Genomic DNA, 19,981 nt, shown 5'->3' with positions numbered 1-19,981 from the left:
TGTCCCCATTGTAACAGAGGCATCCAACCCAGAGAGGGGAGAGGACTGGCCCCTATTCCTCCCCAAGGAGGAAGGGCCCCTCAAGATCCTGCAACACCCCTCCCGCTGACCAATAACTCTCCAGGTGGGTCCTTGGTTTGCTGTGTGGCCTTAGGCCAGTGGCAGTCCTTCTCTGGGCCTGGTTCCTGGCTGAGGGCTGCCAGGCTCAGCCCTAGCTCTGCCCTATCTGGCACCAGCTCTGCCTCTGCCTGGCTCAGCTCCAAACAGCAGGGCAGGGCTGTCACATGCTGAGCCACGTGACAGGCAGCGGCTGGGGACTCCATCCCATGCAGAGGACGGGGGCGTCTGCAGCCCCTGACCCCTGTCCCAAGTGGCTGAAGGCTTCAGGGGCTACCAGAGCAGGTGTGGGTCGGGAGACCTCTTTTGCCCTCCCAGGTAGGCAGGGGGAGTGGGGAGGGCGGGGGTGGTGAGGAGCTTCTCCCAGGGGCAGGGCCACCTGCAGGCCCCAGGCCAGGATCTCAGGCAGATCCAGGGCACCAAGGCAAAGGAGCAGCGGTGGCAGGCCCAGGGCGGCCCGAATGGGGCGATGGCACAAAGGATGTTCCTGCCCCCACACCTGTAACCTAATCACCTGTCTGTTGGACACCAGCAGATGCTTGGGAATCACCCGCCTTTGTGCTGGCTCCAACAGGTGTGTTGGGGGTGGGGGCCAGGGCAAGGCCGAGGACAGGGCTCCCCAGCACAGCCCAGACATCTGAGGAGAGGGAACAGAGGAACCGCCATGGTGACACTTCTCATCATGATGGCGGCCCTTGAGGGCAGAGGGTGGAGCTCTTCCCGGGAGGTGAGAGGGCACATCTGGGAACGGATAGCCCCTGCTCCGGAGCAAAAAGCTTCCAGTGTGGGTCCCAGTCCTGCCACTCGTGCCCTGTGTGGTCAAATCCTGTCCCCTCTCTGCAACTCCATTCCCCATTGTAAAATGTCAGGTTTCAGAGGGTCAGGCTGGGTGAGTGGGGTGCTAGATGAGGTGGTGTTGATTGACAGACACGCGGAGGGCAGGGCAACAGAGCAAGCGGTGGGTAGGGGCCCTGAGGTGATATTTCTGGACTCCAGCCATCTTGGGATCTGCCCTCTTCATTTTGCAGATGGGAAACGGAGGGTCAGGGGGGTTGGGGGCTGCTGTGAGGGGCAGGCTTTCCTTGCTATTCCCAGCCACTGGGCCCCACCCCACACCATAAGTCCCAGGGCCACTGCCATCGGCCCTCCTCCTTTTCCAGCTGGGCCTAGGTCGCCACTCACCAGAGATCAGACTGGACCCCTCAGCTCAGAGCTCCCTGGAGACCTGCTGTGTGGCGCTGGCCTGCTGCTGGCCCTCTCTGAGTCCTGGCTCCTTCTCTGTGGTCCAGAAGAGGATCTAGTGGTCCCTGAATGTTACGTAAAATTGTCTGGGGCTGAGAGACCAAAGAAAGAGGCTGATGACTCCATCATCAAGAGTTTATTAAGGGAACTTATATATGAGACAAGTCTTGGGCGGTGGCAAGATGATGTGGATATCCTCTGCCCAGCGTGACAGGCACTAAGGAGTTATAGGGCACAGGCCAAGATGGATGGGGTACCAAGGTGTGACCAGCCCCACATAAGGGGAAAATGCCTTATATGCTTGTGTGAGGAAGGGCAAGGGCCTAGGCCGTAGGAGGGGAGTGGCTCAGACAGTCTCTGAGGGGTTTAGGGGAAGCCCTCTGGGCTCTAGCCCCAGTCCAGCTGGATCTGATATGGGAGAGCTCCCTCACTACACAAGTCTTAAGCCTCCCTCACTATAATTTAAGTTTCCTTTTCCCTAGTTTCTTAGCTGTTTAGCCCCGGACTTTGATTACTCTTCTAATCAATTCTAAGTCCTAGACTAAAGGTTGCTCCTAGCCTGAATCATGGGTTGTTTCTCACCCGGGCCTCAGATAACTACTTAACAGCCAGTGACAACAGCCCCCAAGCCATTCCAGAAGTAACTCTTGGCCATCCCAGAAACCAAATAGGTTTTAACACTCCCCCAGGCCAGTATACTTGTTGATTGTAATCACTGAAGTCTAATGTTCTTTCCAACCCATTATTCTGGGCCCAGCTCTGGGACAACTGACGCCACCTAAATAACTGGTGGAATGGCCACAGGCTCCATACAGGCTCCTTTAATTAATGGATTTATTAATTAAAATCTATTTTTCCTCATTTGGGAGCCTTGGGGATACAGAGGATACCCCAGCAAGATTGCCAGTTGCAACCAAAGAAGCCAACACGGTCTTCCAGGCAGGTCCCGAGACCCCTTCCTCTCATTTGATATCAAATAGGGTGAGTTACATGAATACCCCAGTAGGTAGGGACAGCTCTACGCTCCTGCCCAGGAAGAAGCAGATACAGAAGAACAGACCTGCTGTCCCTCAACTTCCTATAGAGATTTTATGGGGACCACGTCTCTCAAGGGAAAAACAAGGCAGGAAGTTAGAAATAGGCATCGGGTCTCTACATTACCTCCCAGAAGACTTCCCCTCTCTGTCCAAAACTTCCTCTTTCCATTGTAAACAAGATACCCAACTAGATCAAACCGGCCACTCACGCCACTCACACCTGCGCAGTTTAAAAAAGATGAGGTAACAGCCTCTTGTCAATCACAGGTGTCAATCAGGTAGGTGGTCCCACTACCGGAAAGGAACAGCCCATTTGAGAGAAAAGATAAAAACCACCGAGACCTCCTTAGTCGGGGCCCTGGAGCCATTCTCTACTGCTCGGCTCCACTTCTGTTTCTTTGATGTGTACTATCCTAATAAAGCTACTCATTCACCACTTTATTTCTGCGTCTTGTTCAATTCTTTGCTCAAGATGCCAAGAATCTGGACATTGCGCTGAGAAGGACTCATCAGCCCGGGAACCCGGCCAGGGCAGCCCCGCCCTGGGGGCTGGCCCAGCCCAGGACCTTTCATTACGGCATCCGGGTGACCAGCAGAGCTTGGACGGCCAGGACGAAAGGCAGCTTGGCAGGGCCTCAGGTACAGTGTTCTGGGAGTCTGGGGAGACCACATGAACCAGGGCCAGGGACCTAGCTGGTGGGCTGGCTCAGCGACTCGAGTGCTGGCGGCCCCCGCAGGCCAGGCCACCTACAGGCTCATACACAGACTGGCTTTGTCCTCCGCCTGCCCCTCACTCCCACCCCAGCCACTTGCCACTGCCGCCTGGCCGTGGGTCGGCAGAGGCGTCCCCTCTCCCCAGGGGTCAGGCTGCCCTGCTCCCTGCCCAGCCACAGGTGGGGGGATGAGGTGTGGGAATTGGGCGACCCTCTCTGTTCTTCTGGATTCCTCAGGATGCCGGTTTTCAAGGGTGAAGAAACTGGGTGGTCTTGGGCAAGCTCCTTGCGCTCTCCGTGCCTGCCGTGGTTTTTATCTCCTTCAGTGCGGAGAACGGTGGCCTCGCCAGGCTGCTGTGATGAAATGAGTCAGGCGTGGGCGGTGGGTCCCGACTTCCTTATGCGTTTACACAGCGCAGATGACTAGGGAAGGAGGATTTGGGGCCCCAGCCCAGTCCAATACAGGAACCCCCTCATGTGTGTGTCCTTTGGGTGTCACAGGCCCAGGATCCCCCCAAATCCCAGGCAGAAAGAGACCTCGGCTCTTCTGCTTGCCTCCGTTGTGCCCTGTCCCCCATTTTCCAGTGGGAACTCTTCAGGGCCTCTGGCCAGAGTGACCAACTAGTAGTGGGCAATATTGGGTGAGTTGGTTGCGTGGATGCCAGGAGAGGCTGCTGGAAGGTTCCCTTCAGACTCGCACCCCGCACCTTGTTCAGAGGCACACCATGCAAGTGACGTGACTTACATTTTTGTGGGTTTGGTATGGAGTCTGAGGAAAGTGCAAACAACCATGGGAAGGCAGGAGAGGGTGGGTGTGCTGTGCCGTCGGCAGAAATCTGCAGGTGAGAGCAGGACAGAGAAAAGGCTGGGTAGGGGGGATGGAAATCAGTATCTGTGGAGTACTTAGTAAAAACCACAGCTGCCTTTTCCTGAGTGCTTATTATGTGCACAATGGCAAATGCTTTATCCAGTATTGTGTCCATTAATCTTCAGGATGATAGCAAGTCCTCTATCATCCCCACTTTACAGACAAGGAAACAGAGGCAGAGAGAGGGTGAGTGACTTGCCCAAGGTCACACGGCCAATAAGAGGCAGAGCTGGGGGACAAGCCCAGATGGAGACTCTAGACGCCTGCAGGGCTCTTGCTCCTGGGTCTTGGCACCAACCAGTGTGCCTTCCTCCCAGAAGGAGGGTCGGGCAGGGGGCAAGCCTGGGGCTGAGAGGGTCTGTGAGACTGTCCCCCTTCTGCCACACTGCCCCCTCTCTGGGAGCCAGGGTGCTCGAGGGAACTGCCCAGCTTCTCCCAACCAGAACAGGAGACCTGTGGGGTCAGCTTGGTCCCCAGCCATGCCTAGGGGGCAGCCTAAAGCTCCAGCCAGGCTTTCGGCACAGAGTGCCACTTGGGCCAGGCCATCCTGTTGGCTGCAGCGGGATCAGCCCTCAGGGCGATGGAGCCCTCCAGAAAACTGAGGGCCATGGTGACAGTAGCCACGTAACAACAATAGCTGGCAGCTTTGGAGGCACAGATGCCCAACCTTGGGCTCAGCACTGGACCATGTGGTCTCATCTTTGATAGACCATGTCAGCTGTGGGTTCTGTCACTAGCCCTCTAACAGATGAGGAGATTGGGACATTAAGACCCAAATTACAAGTTAAGTAGGCCAAGAGAGGCCTGCGTTCCAGTCCAGTGGGAGTGGGAGCAGGGGATCAGAGGGAAGGCCAGGGAGGTGGACTGGATGAAACCAGGTATTTATCACATGGTATGATCCACTGTGGTGAGAGGCAGAGCCGCGGTGAGAATGTGAGAGAGTAGTCAGGGTGGGCTGCCTGGAGGAGGCATCAGCCAAACTGAGATCTGAAGGGACGGAAGTCAGAGAGGGCAGGAGGAAAGGGTCCCTGTGGCTCTTGGCACCAGGCTGAGGAGTGAATACCTCAGAGAATTCCTCTGATAAGCTTCAAGTAAACAGGCGGTGTGGCCTGGGGGAATGTTGGTGCCCTTAGCCTGCCTGCCAGCTCTGGCTGATGACAGCATGGAGGCATGACTGCCCCCTCACCCCTTGCTGCCACTGTTGCCTGCTCTTGCAACACGGTGACCAGCCCAGGCTGGGGTGGGCAGCAGGGCCTCTGGGAGGCTGGGGCTCCCTCGCTGTCTTGCTGGGGAGCTCGGGCATGGAGAGAGGAGGCCATTGCCCACTGTCACCCAGCCCTCTGAGCTGCTGCCAGCCCACCTGGCCTCCTTGGGCAGTGCCTCCAGGCTGGGGGCAGGGAGAGAAAGAACATTCTGTGTCTGGAATGTCCCAAAGTGGTGGCTGTGGTGGCGGTTGGTGTACTTATCAAACTCCTCCTGGTTACTCCATTCATCCTGGCAGCAGTGAGGGCGGCCCCATCTCCAGGAGGAGCACTGGAGAGGGGTGGGGCCATGGCTTGGGGCTAATTTCTGTGTAGTGCCCTGGCTGCTTGCTTACCCTTAAGGGCTATAGAGTAGCTGTCCCAAGCCCTCGCCAGTCCTGTGGCAGCCTCGGGGTCCAGAGGTATAGGAGAGAGAGAGAAAAAGGGGTGTGTGTGGAGGCAGGGCCAGCCCTGGCCCTCTGGGGTTACACGTGAGTCCCAGTGTGGGTGTCTGTGTGCCCACATGGGTACAGGCAGAGGCGGGGTGGGTGCCCGAGAAGGTGGGAGAGCCCTGGCCCATGTTGCCCCCCTCTCCCCACTGGCAGGATGGACCCCTTCTCAGACACACTGCAGCGACTGCGGGAGGCCTTCCGCTCAGGGCGGACGCGGCCTGCCGAGTTCCGGGCGGCGCAGCTCAAGGGTCTGGGCCGCTTCCTGCAGGACCACAAGAAGCTTCTGCAGGAGGCGCTGGCACAGGACCTGCACAAGGTGACTGGGGCGGGGGGGAGGATGGGCAGGGCTGGGGAGGCTGGGACAAGGGGGAATGGGGACAGCTGCATCCTCCATGAAGTGGAACTGAAAGCCCATCCAACCGTACCTCCTTCCCTGTGCCATCACCCACTCTCCTGTATTCATCCATTCACTCATTTCTTCATTCACTTGACTATTTATTGAGCACCTACTATATGCCAGGTACTGTTCTGGGCTCTGAGGATACAACAGAGAATAAAACAAATTCCCTGTGCCCAGGGAGCTGGCCTTCTAGGGAGAGACACGCGACAGTAAATAAATAATCACATAGCATACTGATAGCAGTAAGTGCCATGGAGAGACCCTCCGAGTGTGAAAGGGGCGAGAGAGGGCCAGGATCAGGGTGCTGTTTTGTATGTGGGGGTCAGGGAAGGTTTCTCTGAGAAGGTGGCATTTGAGCAGGGAGATGAAGGAGGAGGGCAGGAGCCACATGGACATTGGGGCAAATGGCAGCAGCCATAGGTATGTGCAAAGGCCCTGAGGCAGGAGGTACTTGGTGTATTTGTGCTTGAGGAACAGCAAAGAGGCCAGCATGGCTGGAGGGGAGTGGGAGGGGAAGAGAACTACAAAGATAAGGTCTGGGGAGGTGGGTCACACCATGCAGAGCCTCAGAGGCCGGAGGACTTCAGCTTCACTCATGGCCATTATGGCCTCTGTCCAAACCCTGGAGACCTGAGGGCTCAGCCAGTTCCAGCAGCAGCCATGGCAGGACCCCAAGAAATGCACTTTCTCCTAGGCAGCCTCCCATCCCCTCAATCAACTGGGCCCACCGCACAGCTGGCCCAGGACAGCTGTCCAGGGGGTTGTTCTCCAGATAAAATGTCTGCTGTGTTTCTGGCAACGGCCACAGTGCCCAGCCCCACCCCTTTTGTCCCACCAGCCCCTCACCACCTGGAACCTCCAGGGCCGGCCTGTGGCTCTTTGCCAAATGGTAAGGTGCCATTCTGATACTTAACACCTGGGAGGGGCCCACAGTGAATGTCGGCTGCCAGCCAGCCCCTGTGGTCCCCCCCGCCCCCCTGGTCCCTAGGGTAACAACATCCTGAGGGCTGAGCTTGTCTTAGACCTAAGCCCCGGGTATGTCCCAGGAAGGGCCTCCGGAGGCCACACACGGGACTCTAGATTGACCCCTGGGGTCTACCCTTGCTGCTCTGGGCCTGCTGTTTAGACCCTCGAGGGTCGCCAGCCCACATGCTGTCTCTCTTTCCTCACCCACTTTTCCAGTGGGCCTGCCGGCTCCATTCAGGTCATGATAGAGACGCGGGCACCGGCAGGGTCAGGGGTCCCGTCCGCTTCACAGGCACCCAGCCAAGTGTCTGGCTTGTCCCTGGAGCAGTCACAGATTTCGAGACTAGTGCCTGGTGGCATCTGGAGTCATGGTGAGGGACACCTTGGTTCCATGGGGATAGCCAAGCCTGGCCACAAAGACTTGTCCTGAGTATATGGTCTCCTGGAGACACCTGCTCGCTTGCTCAGTGTCCCCAAACCTTCTCTTTACCACGACTGTAGCCAGGTGAGATTCAGGCTCCCTCATTGGCTGTTTTCTGCAATCATTTGTTGTCCCATTTATGAAACCAGGCAACCCCACCCTAATCTCCTTGGCTCTCTCCCTCCCAAGGGTCAGGCTTTGTCTCCCTGTGGGGAGTGTCCCACTCACTGGGCTTGGTCAGAGACTGGCCCCCCACTGAGCCTCTGCCACCACTCACCTGCTGTCCCGGCCTGCCCTTCCAGGTGAGACATGAGCCGACTATCAACCTGGTCCCTTTTCTCACTTTGGCTCAGATTTCACTCCCGCCAACCATTCTGACTTCCCCAGGAGCCCGGGCCCCACAAAAGGAGCAGCAGCCCAGAAAATCTAACGCAGTCCCTCCCTCTGGTCTCACCGGCACTGTCCCCCACTCTCCCAGCAGATGGCACCTGCCCTTCCCTGCCCTGTTCTTCATGAATCCTCTCATTGACCCTCCACAGGCCTTCCAGGTAGGGCAGCCACACCCACTCACCCCCAGAGGCTCAGAGAGGCACACAGCCCTGGCTCACAACGGCGTACTTCTCTGAAATCACGCCATTCAGCTGGGTCCAGACTGTCCCTTAAACCAGCCCAAACCTCAGGCTGCAGGCGACTGGCCAGGTGCGCTGGTCGGGCCGCACAGTTCGCTGGGCTGCGCGCACAGGTGTAGGAACGCTTGACCAGGCTCGGCACTGATTAGCGCTGGTGTATGTGGCTTCTTCCCCCAAGGCCCCCAGCGCTTCCCCCTCAGGGCTCAGCTCTGGTCTTGGCCTTGCCACTGGCTTACTGAGTGACCCTGGCTAAGGCGTTCCCTTTTCTGGGCTTCTGTTCACCCTCGAACCGAACCATCCTGGCACCCCTTGGGCCATCGCTGTGCCCTCTGCAGGGAGTGCTTGTGCTGTAAGAGCCAAATCTCAGATAGCAGGACAGCCTGGCTCTGGTGCCCCTAGTCAGGGGCCCCCAGCTGCCTGCAGCCCATCGGGTGGGTCTCTGCTCCCTGGTTGGGGGTCGGGGCGGGGCAGGCATACAGAGACAGAGATCAAGGTAATGTCCCCGTTGATGTTTGCCTCCTCCCTCCTGCCCTAGAAATCTGACAGTGATGCCTGTCCCCTGGGCTGTGGGAACTGATGGCATATACCCTGGGATGTGTGTCCCCAGTGTCCACCGCAGACTGATCTCCACACAGCAGGCCACGGTGGGACACACAGTCCTGTGAAAACTTCAGTTAGATCCTGTCCCTACTCTGCTTGACAGTCCTCACCCCAGCTGCCTGGCTGTCACCTCACCCACTCTGCTCCTGACTAATTAGGAACATAGCAAGCCTGCACCTACCTCAGGGCCTTTGCACATGCTGTGCCTCTGCCCAGAATAGTCTGCCTCCATCTATTCATGGATTTTCTCCCTCCCTTTCTTCATTGCTCAAATGTCACACCCGAGGCCGGCACCAACCATCTTGTATAAAATAGAGCAAACACACATACATGCACACATTCACACACTCACTCTTACATCACTTACTCATGCACTTGCACACATATGCACGCTTGTTGACACTCGTGCACACACATACACACACACGCTCCAGCAGTCGATAATCCTGCACCCTGTTGCGTCTTTCCGTGGCACTGCCTCATCCTAATGCAGTAATCAGTGTTCTCAGGATCACGTTGCCTGTCCCTGTACCATGTCAGCTCCAGGGGGCCGGTTTTCTGTCTGTTTTGGTCATGGCTGTAGCCCCGGCTCAAGAGCAGTAGCTGCCCACGGTAAGCTCTCACTGAACGTGCAGAGTGAATGAATGAGTAGAGGAGAGCAGGCCTGGCCAGAGGAGGCTCTGCCCTCCCCAGGACTCCAGCCACCTGCTGACCCTGGAGCCTGGCCCAAGCTCTGCCCCTGTGCCCACTGCAGTCAGTCACTGAGTCGGAGATTTCTGAGATCAGCTTGACCCAGGGTGAGGTTAACTTGGCCCTCAGGAACCTGCGGACCTGGATGAAGGATGAAAAAGTGACCAAGAACCTGGTGAGCGGGCCTGGGGTCGGGGAGGGCAGGTGGGCTGCAAGTGGGCTTGGGGGGGGCACTTCCCACTGGGCAGCCTCTCCAACCGAGGGGGTGTTGAGGGGCTGGGGCCTCAGGATCTCACCGCTCACCACCACACTGGCCCCGGCTCTGGCCCTGGCACAGGCCACGCAGCTGGACTCTGCCTTCATCCGGAAGGAGCCCTTCGGCCTGGCGCTCATCATCTCCCCCTGGAACTACCCCGTGAACCTGAGCTTGGTGCCCCTGGTGGGCGCCCTCGCAGCAGGTGAGAGCCCAGCCTCCCCCATCCCACCATCCCCTCCGTCATGGCCCCTCAGCCGTCCACAGCAGGGAGGCCAGGTGGCTACGAAGGCCTGGCTTCTGTCTGGTCCACCATCCCCGGGCTGTGTGGCCTTGGGCCCCTCATGTCACATCTCTGAGCCAGAGTCTGCACCTGAAGGTGGAATGCAGGTGTGAGGAGTGAATGGAGACCTGGAGTGGCTACTGCTCTCCCAGCTCTCGCCCTGCCCCACCCCGCCCTGCAGGGAACTGCGTGGTGCTGAAGCCCTCGGAGATCAGCAAGAATACTGAGCAAGTCCTGGCCGAAGTGCTGCCCCAGTATCTGGACCAGGTGAGCAGGGGCAGGCAGGCCCCGTGGGCTGGGCGGGACCCGACCTCCAACCTCACTCCTACCTCCTGTGTGTTGTGCAGCTGTGGCCAAGTCACCACGCTGCTCAGCCTCAGTTTCTCTCCTAATAAAACAGAAGGGCAGCAACCATAGCAGCACTCTGAGGAGCCTGTCCTGAGGAGCCTGTGGGGGTTCCTGTCTGTCTTTGGTTGGCCTTGCTCCCCGAGCCGTGGCCTGTCACCAATCCCGCCAGTCCCTAACCCCACAGCTGTTGGCCTGGGACTGCCTATGCCCCGGGTCCCTGGGGAGCTCCCTGCTCCCCACCTCTCCCCGACCCAGCCCCCCCCCCCATTGACCTGGCAACCCTGGGTCAGGCAGGCAGGCAGTCCTCTGCCTTTCCCGGGCTGCTGTCCCAGAAGACACCCTCTGCCCATCCTGCCTTGCAGAACTGCTTTGCTGTGGTGCAGGGCGGGCCCGAGGAGACAGGGCAGCTGCTGAAACACAAGTTCGACTACATCTTCTTCACGGGTGAGGAGTCTGCTGCGGTGGCTGGGGTCTGAGGCATGCAGCCTGGGCGAGGGCGGGCCTGCCCTAGTCCCACCGCCCTTCCCTCTCGTCCACAATCCTGAGAGAGGCCACAAGGAACCAAGGCGGATGGATCGACAGCCAGGAAGAACACACAGGGCCGAGGGCTGGGTGGTGCCCTTGGGCTCCAGGACCAGCTCGCTTCTCTCTCCTTGAGCAGACTGGGAGCAGCCTTGGGATCCTGGGACCCTCGAGAAGACTAGGTCTCGCCCCCCCGCCAGTTATAATCTCATGAATCACAGCATCTGCCCTTGCTGACCTCCCGCTGTGCTAGGCACTTGCACACGACCCCACGGCCCCCACAGCCTTACAGACCATCCCATGGTCCCCTGGGCCCTTCGGGAAGGCTGGACAGATGAGGGGTCAGAAGCTAGGGTGACAAAGAGATGCAGTGCCCAGCCTGAGTCACCTCACTGGCCAGGATTGAGGGAGCCTGGATTTTGCTTCCAGGCCATGGGTCAGAATCAGTCTCAGGGGTCACCTGCCATCACTCCGGCATGTGCCCATGTGGCCCAGACACTACCTGTCTTCAAGCGAACAGGACAAACTTTCTAGAAAAGATGACAGGGCTGGGACACAGGCGGCCACATTACGGGCCAGGACTCCGGAGGAGAGAGAGGGCAGAGAGGCAACGGCAGCGTCTGACCCTTTTGCTGACCTGCCTCCTGCATCCCACACCTGGTCCACGTCACAGAGGGGAGATGCAATCTCTGTCTTTCTCCTCCCCGGACCCTGCTGTAAGCCCAGGACAAGGCCTGCCTATTGCCACCTTGGCTGACAAGGTGTGTGACTATGGAAGCAGAGGGGCTGGGTCCTCAGCTGTTCCTGCAGATTTCGAGGGGGTGGAAGGAGCAGGAGGAGGCAGCCGGGAGGGCGCCAGCCCACCACCCTCCCCCATCACGCCATGCAGTGCGATCGGCTTGGGGCCTTGGCCCCCAGGACAGACCATGCAGAGGCAGACGGACCCCAGGACGATGGCTTCTGGGCTGGGAACCCAGGGCAGACCAGCCAGAACCTACTCTCTAGGCCTGTTTCCTTATCTGCACAACTGGGGCCATCTCTGTATCACCGGCCCAAATGAACATTTGTCACAGCCAGGCTTGTCCCCAGGTGTCCTTTGTCATAGCACGTGGCTTGGGAAGCATCCACTCATTCAGTCGGTGAATGCTTCCTGAAGCGCAGATCACGCCCAGGCACGTTACAAGGGAGCCCACTGGAGGGTGGAAAGGCCGGGAGGGCTCAACGTGGGCGGGCGGGGGGGTCAGGCAGTCCTCACAGACAAGGAGATGCTTGCCAAGGCCTCAGGAGCTGAGGGAGGAGCCTGGACCGTGGGGAGGGCACACAGGAGGGGCCTGGAGGGAAGGGAGCAGAGAAGGGACTGAATTTTAGGCTCTCAGGGGCAGTGGTGGCTGGGGAGAAAGGCCAGGGCCATCCTGACAAATGGCAGCACGGGGCCCTGGCCCAGGCACCGACAGGAGTGTCCTCAGGCCTACGGGGGGGGCTTTACGTCAGGGGAGGCAAAGTGGAGGAGTGTTTGAGACCCAGGAGATCAGCCCTGAGGACACCTGGGGACAAGCCTGGCTGTGCACTTAGAGCCAAGTCAGGAGGGGAGGGCAGGAGTGGGTGGTAAGACTGGCAGGGCTGCCAGGTGAGGTCAGAGAGAGGAGAGACCCAAATGTCGGCCAGTTAGAGCCGGACTCCGACCTTAGGCAATGGGAGTCATTGAAGGTTCTAGAGGAGTGTGGGGAGGTGGGGAGGCGTGCAGGGCAACATGTGTGAGTCACCTGCAGGGCTGACGGGGATAAGAAGCAGGGAGATGGGGTAGGAGGTGGGAGGAGGGTCCAGGTTTCCAGTAGGGGCCTGGTCAGCGGCCATGTGTAGAACTTTGTGAGGACCCAGCATTGTGGGGAGGCCTGGGGGGACATTCGGAATGTCCTCCTGGTGCAGTGACTGGCACGGGAAGGCCAGTTGACGGCTGGCATGCCCCTGACTCAGCGGCCACTCCAGGGAGATGCAGGGCAGGGAGTGAACCCCCCCTTGAGGAGTCCTAGTCGAGGCCATCGCACATGGTCCAGGTGACAGAAGGCCACTGTGGTTTCCCTTTTTTTACCCCCTTCTTCCACCTGCCCCCCACACCCACTCCGGTTCAAGCCGTTGTTTCTCAGTCTAGTTGTGTAGGACGCAGCTCCGTGGCCCATGCTGGTGTTAGGAGCCTTGCGCTGCCCCTTGGCTGAGGCTGTTGGTCGCCGGTCATCAGCAGCTCTCGCCAGCTGCCGGTCACTCACACTGGCTGCCGGCCACTCACGCTGGCCACCAGCTGCTCCTGGCAGCACACAGCAGCCCACGCTGACCTCTGGCTGCTCATAGCAGCCCAGGTCCAGGGAGAGCCATTGTTCACAATCTTAGCTGTAGAGAGCACAGCTCACTGGCCCACGTGGGAATCGAACCGCGACCTCGGTGGTAGGAGCACAACTCTCCAACCACCTGAGCCACTGAGCCAGTCCGACCCTGGCTTCTTACCACACCCAGGGAGCCCTCGAGTTGGCAAGATTGTCATGGCCGCTGCCACCGAGCACCTGACACCCATCACGCTGGAGCTGGGGGGCAAGAACCCCTGCTACGTGGACGACAACTGCGACCCCCAGACCGTGGCCAACCGCGTGGTCTGGTTCCGCTGCTACAACACGGGCCAGACCTGCGTGGCCCCCGATTACGTGCTGTGCAGCCCTGAAATGCAGGAGCGGCTGCTGCCTGCCATGCAGAGTGCCATCACCCGTTTCTATGGCGACGACCCCAGGAGCTCCCCAAACCTGGGCCGCATCATCAATGAGAAGCATTTCCAGAGGCTGCAGGGCCTGCTGGGCTGTGGCCGCGTGGCCATCGGAGGCCAGAGCGACGAGAGGGATCGCTATATCGGTGAGTCCCACTCTCCCGCCACGGCACCCCGAAGCTAAGGTCCTTCCACACTGCAGGCCACGGCTGGGTCCCCGATCTGCTCCCTGAGGTTCCCACGGCCCCACTGCAGGAGCACAGACGGGTCCCTGGCTCTGCTGCCACGAGTCCCTGACGCGAATGCCCCACGTCCCTGCGGTCTGAGCCTGTGGCCCCATGACTCCACACTCTGGCCCACGCCCTGGCGTCTCCGAGCTGGGCTCCTGGTGTTCCAGGGCTCCCGGGTGCTCAATCCCCAACCTCCATCCCATGCTCTGCGGCTCCACAGGCCGTGATTCCAGGTCCTGTGAGCCCACAATTCCCGGGTCCTGACCTCCAAAGGCCCGTCCTGAGCACCTGCTGGGCTGTCATTACAAAGCAGCCCCCGTCTCCTGGGCTGAAGGGCTCAGCGGTGACGCTTCTGCTCCAACAGGCTGGCACCTCGGGCCTCGGATCCAGGGGTCTGAGATCTGGTCACCCCCTGACTGTAAGACCAAGGCGGGGGGTTCTCTGGGCCCCACAGGCCCCGCTCCCGAGTCACTTCTCGGGGCTGTGGGGAGACTTCTCCCTGGAGTGGCCTCCAGCCTGGGGCCCTAGATCCCGGAGCCCTGGCCGAGGCCCCAGCCCTGGGCTGAGCCGTGCCCTGTGCCCGGGCAGCCCCCACGGTGCTGGTGGACGTGCAGCAGACAGAGCCGGTGATGCAGGAGGAGATCTTCGGGCCAATTCTGCCCATCCTGACCGTGAGGAGCCTGGACGAGGCCATCGACTTCATCAACCGTCGGGAGAAGCCCCTGGCCCTGTACGCCTTCTCCACCAGCAACCAGGTGGGGGCTCAGGCAGGGCTGGTCAGACGGGACAGAGGGGAGCAGGTGCCAGCAGAGGACCGAGGGGCTGGGATGCGGAGGGGAGAGGGTCCTGGGCCGTCTGGGGTAGTCACAAGAGTTCTGGGGCAGTGGCACGGACGGTGGCACTCTTGGCTCTGTCCCTTACTTTCTTCCGGGAGCAGCTGGGCCTCCCTCCCTCTACGATCTAGGCCACACTCTCTTGGGCCTTCAGTGGGCAGCTCCTTGGGATCTTCTCGGGGTCCAGGGTCCCCTCTTGGTCAGTCCCACCTCATCTTCATCATTTTGACCTGGGGACGCAGTGTCCCCTTTCAGTGCCTGGCTCATGGAAGGCACATACAGCCTGGGGGAATGACCAGGGGGTGTGACCAGCACACGCAGGCTGAGAAGGAGCCCTGGTCGTCCCCTCCCCTCCCCTCCAGACCCCTGCTCTGTTCAAGACCCTGGGGGCAGCCTGAGACTCATGGGAACATCTCGCCCTCCCACCAGCTCTCATGAGACCCATCTCAGCCTAGACAATGTTCTTTTAAATAACTTTTTATTTTGGAATGACTCGATTTCCAGGAAAGTTGCAAAGGTATTCCAGGGACCATATACCCTATACCCAGGTTCCCAGGTTACATGGGTGGAAACTAAGAAACTGACATTGATTGGTATATTACAGTTAACTACACTCTAGACTGAATTCAGATTTTGCCAGTTTTTCTTTCTGCCCAGAATCCAAACCAGGGTCCCACGCTGCATTTAGTTGTCATGGCTCCTCTGGCCTGCGATCGTCTCTCCGCTTTGGGGTACCGGCCAGTCTCCAGCAGAGTCCCCAGTGTCAGTGGTCTGTTGTTTTTCTCATGAAAGAGCACAACAGAGGCGAGGGCTGAACTCTGCCCATCATATCGGGTACACGAGAGCCACACGTCCCTGGTGAGGTTAAGCTTCCCCACTTGGCCACGGTCACGTCTGCCATTGGTCTCCACTGAGAAGTGCCTGTTTTTCTTTCCTTACTCTATTCTTGGGAGCAAGTCACAAAGTGCAGCCCACCTTCCGTGGAAGAGGATGGATTAACCTCCGCCTGCCAAAGGGGTGATATCTACATACGTCCTATGGAATCTGTACGAAAGATTTGGCTCTTGAATCATTTCTTTACCTCAGCGTGGACTCGTGTGCATCTGCTTTATTCTCTGGGTTTCAATCCAATACCGCCTTATTTCCTTGCTCAAGTTGTCCCAGCTTTGGTCACTAGGAGCTGCTGTGTCCCTGAGACCTGCCCATCTTCTTGTTTTTTCACCACTTCCTTCCTTTCTGGGTCTACAAGATGCAGAGGCTCCTCCTGTGTTTTCCCTGCCCAGCCCTGCAAGCAGCCATTCCTCCAGGAGCCCTGGTGTATGTGGGTTCTGTTCACTTTAGAAAATGCAACCCAGGTATTTGCAACGGGGACCAGGTGGCATCATAGCTGCTTCCGGATTTTCTGACTGGCAGTACTGGTCCCAGGACACTGGGACACCTAAGACACGTCCCACCCCATGTGACTTGCCCTTTGTCCTCTCCAAACATCCACGCTTCCTACTCTAGCTTCTGTGGTCATTACTGCTGGTCTCAACGTGATTTCTGAGCCCCTTATGGGGGGTCCCCTCTACCCCTCAGACAAGCCCTGACCCAGCCATTATCTCTGGGTCACACACTGGAACCAAGTACAGGGAAGGTTTCGTACAAAACTGGTGTCTGCTCATCTTTTCTGTCCTTCTCCTTCTTCAAGTAAACCTATAGATTGAAGAGGAAGGGCCTTCGCTAAGTCAAGCCAAGACCAAGTGCATGTTTCCCATCTGACCACGTGATCGATCTGACTTCCCCGAACTATTGCTCCACAGCCCCCAACCCCACTTCCCTGTCCCCTTCCCTGAGCTGCGGGCCCTTCTCCTCTCTGCCTGAATGACTCCTGCCCCCTTGAGGCTCAGCAGTCACGTGACATTGCTCCCCTGGGACACCTCCCTGACCACCCTGCACTCACCTTGTCCCCAGGCAAACGCTGGGGTCCCACCTGCCAGTAGGGCCTGAGTCTGTGTCCCAGCACCCTGCACAGGCGAGCAGACGTGCTGTAAACGTGTCCCGAGTATGGAGCTTGCTGGCAGCCGCTGCGCAGCCACGTACTCCAGCTGCCCACCACCCCCTTCAGCTCACAGGGTGAACTAGACCCTTCCAGGTCCCCGAGGGGGCTGGGCAGAGCCCCTGGGACCTGGGGACAGCCGGCTGGCTTTCTGCTGTCCAGCCTCTCAGCCTCATTGCTGCTTCTTCCCAGGTGGTCAAGCAGGTGCTGGCCCGGACCAGCAGCGGAACCTTCGGTGGGAACGACGGCTTCATGTTCATGACGCTCAGTAGCCTGCCTTTCGGAGGAGTGGGTAGGTGCGGGCAGAGCTCTGCCTTCTCTTATCTTACTGACTGAATGGCACCCAGCTCCCCGCACACAGTCCTGAGTCCAGCCGGCTCTGCATTTACACGTGGGCGGGCCCACAGACACTGTGATCAGGCCCCCGCTCTCCCCCCAAGGCACGTCTTCCCGTCTGCCCCTCAGCCCCCAGGCAGCCTGTGTGCTCCTTTACCCCGAGTGCCCCAGTCCACCCCTCAGCACGACACCCCCAGGGGTCATCCACCTGCCCCTAAGGGAGGCCCAGGTGAGTGCACACACCCCTCCCCAAGCCCCATTCCTGCTGCAAAGGCCTGGCTTCAGGCGCAGCCACTTCCCTTCTCTGAGCCCCCCGTCCTCCTCCGTGGAATGGGAAGGCCCGAGAATGCCCTCTACTTGTCCACACTCAGCAGGACCTGGCCCTGGAGAGTGGCCAGTGTCACAGGAGCACACGGCAGGCGGAGAACCAACGCATGACTTGCTGTGCCCGGCTCTGGGACCCCCGCTCCCCAGCCCACCAGGCTGCCTGTCTCCAGTCCTAGCCCCCGCCCCTCAGGGAGGCGTGGGGGTCTGCCTGGGAGTGGATCTGGTCCTGCTGCTCCCAGGGACAACGTCCCAGGGCTCCCAGGCCCCTCAGGCATCACGCCAGGCCCCTGACTCACAGCTCCTGGAGGCCGGCCCATCCTGCGCTGGCCATGATTTCCTACTCTGTTCTCTGCCCCCTTCCCTGCCTGCTGCCCCAGCCACACTGAGCTCTGCCCAGGTCCTACCTGGCCACCAGGTCCGTTACCTCCAGGGCTCTGAGTCATCCCCAAGCCTGGGTCCCTCTTGCCCACACCCACCCCTTCATCTGGTCATCTCCATACCCCGAGGCCTCACTCACTCCAGGAAGCCATCCCTGATTACCCCCAACCCCACCAGGCTGGGTCCCCTGAGCTTCCCAGTGCAGAAGCTGCCTGGTCCTCGGCTGCCTCCCCGCCTAGACACTGAGGGCTCATAACAAGACAGTGTTTACTGTGTCCATGGTTCCGAACACTTCCCCAACCCCCACAACTCTAAGAGATGGGTGCCATTGTCACCCCATGTCGCAGGAGACCAAGGTGGTCACCCACCCAAGGTGACACAGCTAGTTCAGAGCCGGGATTCCACCCCGCACATTCTTGACCACTGTCTGCCTATCTTGTCCTAACAGCTGGCACGGCACCTGCTATCCCCAATGTTTACTGAGCTGGTGCCAGGCTCAGGGCGAAACCCTTTACCCACAGCCTCTGAAGATGAACCCACTTTACAGATGGGAAAACTGAGGCTCGGAGGGGTAAAGTAGCCCACCCAGGTCACCCTGCGTGTAACTGGCATAGCCCAGGTCTGTGATGTCCCCTCGGTTGGCTATGAGGGCCTGACTGCGTGTTCTGTGTCCATGCAGGTAACAGCGGGATGGGAAAATACCACGGCAAGTTCTCCTTTGACACCTTCTCCCATCACCGCGCCTGCCTGCTGGCCCACTCAGGCCTGGAGAAGCTCAAGGAAATCCGCTACCCGCCATACTCAGTATGCCGCCTGAGGTTGCTGCTGATGGCCATGGAGACCCGCTGTACCATACTGTGAGCCCGTCTCGGGCACCTGGGCACCAAGTGCTGCTCCGGCTCATGTATGAGTCCTCCACCTTCACCTGTGGCTGGTGAAGACTGGCCTGGGGTCCAGGGTACAAGTAGGAAAAAACCTGCCTGGATCACAGCCCAGATCAGTGCTTGCCCTCTTCTCTCCTGCAGCTCCTACTTCTAGGATCGGCCAAGGTGAGGGAGCCTGGGAAACAGTGCAGTAACCTACCCTCCAGCGCCTCACTAGCCACCCGTGACCTGGCAGAGGAGGGCAAATGTGGGCACCTCTGAGCCACCCCCTTCCTGTGGAGGGTGCAGCACAGCGGGAGCTGGCATCTGTTCCAGGCCTCATCGTGGGTCCACTGTGACCTGAGCCGTCTCTGTCTTGAGCCTTTTCTCCATCTGTACAGTAGAGATGACTAATAATCAGTATCTCCCGAGATCGCTGTGGAGGTTACATTTTGGAGCTTAATAAATATGAGTTGCTGACCTCACGCGCCAGACATTCTGTCTCCTCATTTGGATGGGGTGAGGCTGCCTCCCGGCTTCTCTCTCCCCGCCTCTCCCTCCAGGTGAGGCTGCGACGCCTGCTGCCGGACGCCCTTCCCTTCAGCTCAGGCCTCTCTGGAACTCGGAACACACTCCTGTCTCCCCCGACCCCCCCTTGGCCAGCCCTTCGTGCCTCACCCATACCGCGCCCCACCCGCACGGGGTGCATTCTCTTCCTTGTCCTGCTCGTCCTGGGCTCCGACACCATGGAATGGTCCCCCCTCCACTCAGCCACAAAGCCCAACTCACCTGCCTCCTGCTGGACACCACACCGGCTTTCACCTCCAAAGTCCCATCTTTCAGCAAGTCCTGATGATTCTATAAAACCACACAACTTCCCTCATCCGAACACTAATGGCTGCGCCCAGGGCCGTCCATCACCCACCCTCTCCCCGCAGGGCCTGGTCCTTCCCAGCACAGCCGCCAATCTTCCCAAAGCTCACTGGACCATGCCAGCCCTTGGCCTGAAGCCCGTAAGTCTGGACCAGTAACTGTCTGCGGGAAGCTCTGCCATGGCCCTGTGCGGGCACACGCGGCCCGTCCTCGTTCTCTCCCGACACGTGGGACGTCCTTTTTGGGAGGACCTCCGCACACATGCTAGGCGTGCCCTCTGCCCTTGGCCTGCCCAACTCCTGCTCGTCATCAGCTTGGACACGTCCTCCGAAGCCTTCCCTGACCACCTCCCTCTCGCCCACACACGCAGGCGGCCTCGGGCCTTTCTGACTGTCCGCAGCCTCCGGGGTCCTTCTACCACACAAGTCACTGGAGGAAACACGGGTTTGGTGGCTATTGAGGGACGGGGCTCCTGAGTCATATAGATCCAGGTGCGGTTCAGTCGGCCGCATTTCTGAGCTCTATGGCGTGCGCAAAGTTTCTAAACAAATCTGTGCCTCAGTTTCCCCATC

At 59.2% G+C, this 19,981-nt stretch overlaps 1 protein-coding gene across 7 annotated transcripts; it reads left to right on the top strand.

Moving 5' to 3' along the window:
* The first annotated feature begins 297 nt into the window (after window positions 1-297).
* On the top strand, window positions 298-19,045 carry ALDH3B1 (aldehyde dehydrogenase 3 family member B1). 7 transcript variants are annotated; one of them, XM_033120091.1, is made up of 12 exons: window positions 298-435; window positions 2,869-3,035; window positions 5,824-5,986; window positions 9,441-9,551; window positions 9,714-9,834; window positions 10,094-10,179; window positions 10,623-10,704; window positions 13,291-13,677; window positions 14,350-14,516; window positions 16,825-16,924; window positions 18,353-18,577; window positions 18,699-19,045. In XM_033120091.1, exons 3-11 carry the CDS (start codon window positions 5,825-5,827, stop codon window positions 18,532-18,534), a joined length of 1,398 nt encoding a protein of 465 aa, XP_032975982.1. In that variant the 5' UTR covers window positions 298-435; window positions 2,869-3,035; window position 5,824; the 3' UTR covers window positions 18,535-18,577; window positions 18,699-19,045. The 7 variants fall into 7 exon arrangements, with proteins under 7 accessions (XP_032975982.1, XP_032975977.1, XP_032975981.1 ...); XM_033120086.1 differs by having other exon boundaries at window positions 18,353-19,045; XM_033120090.1 differs by having other exon boundaries at window positions 316-402; window positions 18,353-19,045.
* The last annotated feature ends 936 nt before the right edge of the window (window positions 19,046-19,981 follow it).

The sequence above is a fragment of the Rhinolophus ferrumequinum genome, chromosome 11, assembly GCF_004115265.2.
Source record: "Rhinolophus ferrumequinum isolate MPI-CBG mRhiFer1 chromosome 11, mRhiFer1_v1.p, whole genome shotgun sequence".
Taxonomy (NCBI): domain Eukaryota; kingdom Metazoa; phylum Chordata; class Mammalia; order Chiroptera; family Rhinolophidae; genus Rhinolophus; species Rhinolophus ferrumequinum.
Note: the sequence above shows the minus strand (reverse complement) of the source record. Positions and strands in the feature narration are given on the sequence as shown.

Bases quoted from the DNA above. Each gene is read 5' to 3' on its own strand.
- ALDH3B1 (XM_033120091.1), top strand. From the start codon at position 5,825: ATGGACCCCTTCTCAGACACACTGCAGCGACTGCGGGAGGCCTTCCGC. The intron at 10,705-13,290 runs GTGAGGAGTCTG...TACCACACCCAG, and splicing joins CGACTACATCTTCTTCACGG to GGAGCCCTCGAGTTGGCAAG. The intron at 14,517-16,824 runs GTGGGGGCTCAG...GCTTCTTCCCAG, and splicing joins CCTTCTCCACCAGCAACCAG to GTGGTCAAGCAGGTGCTGGC.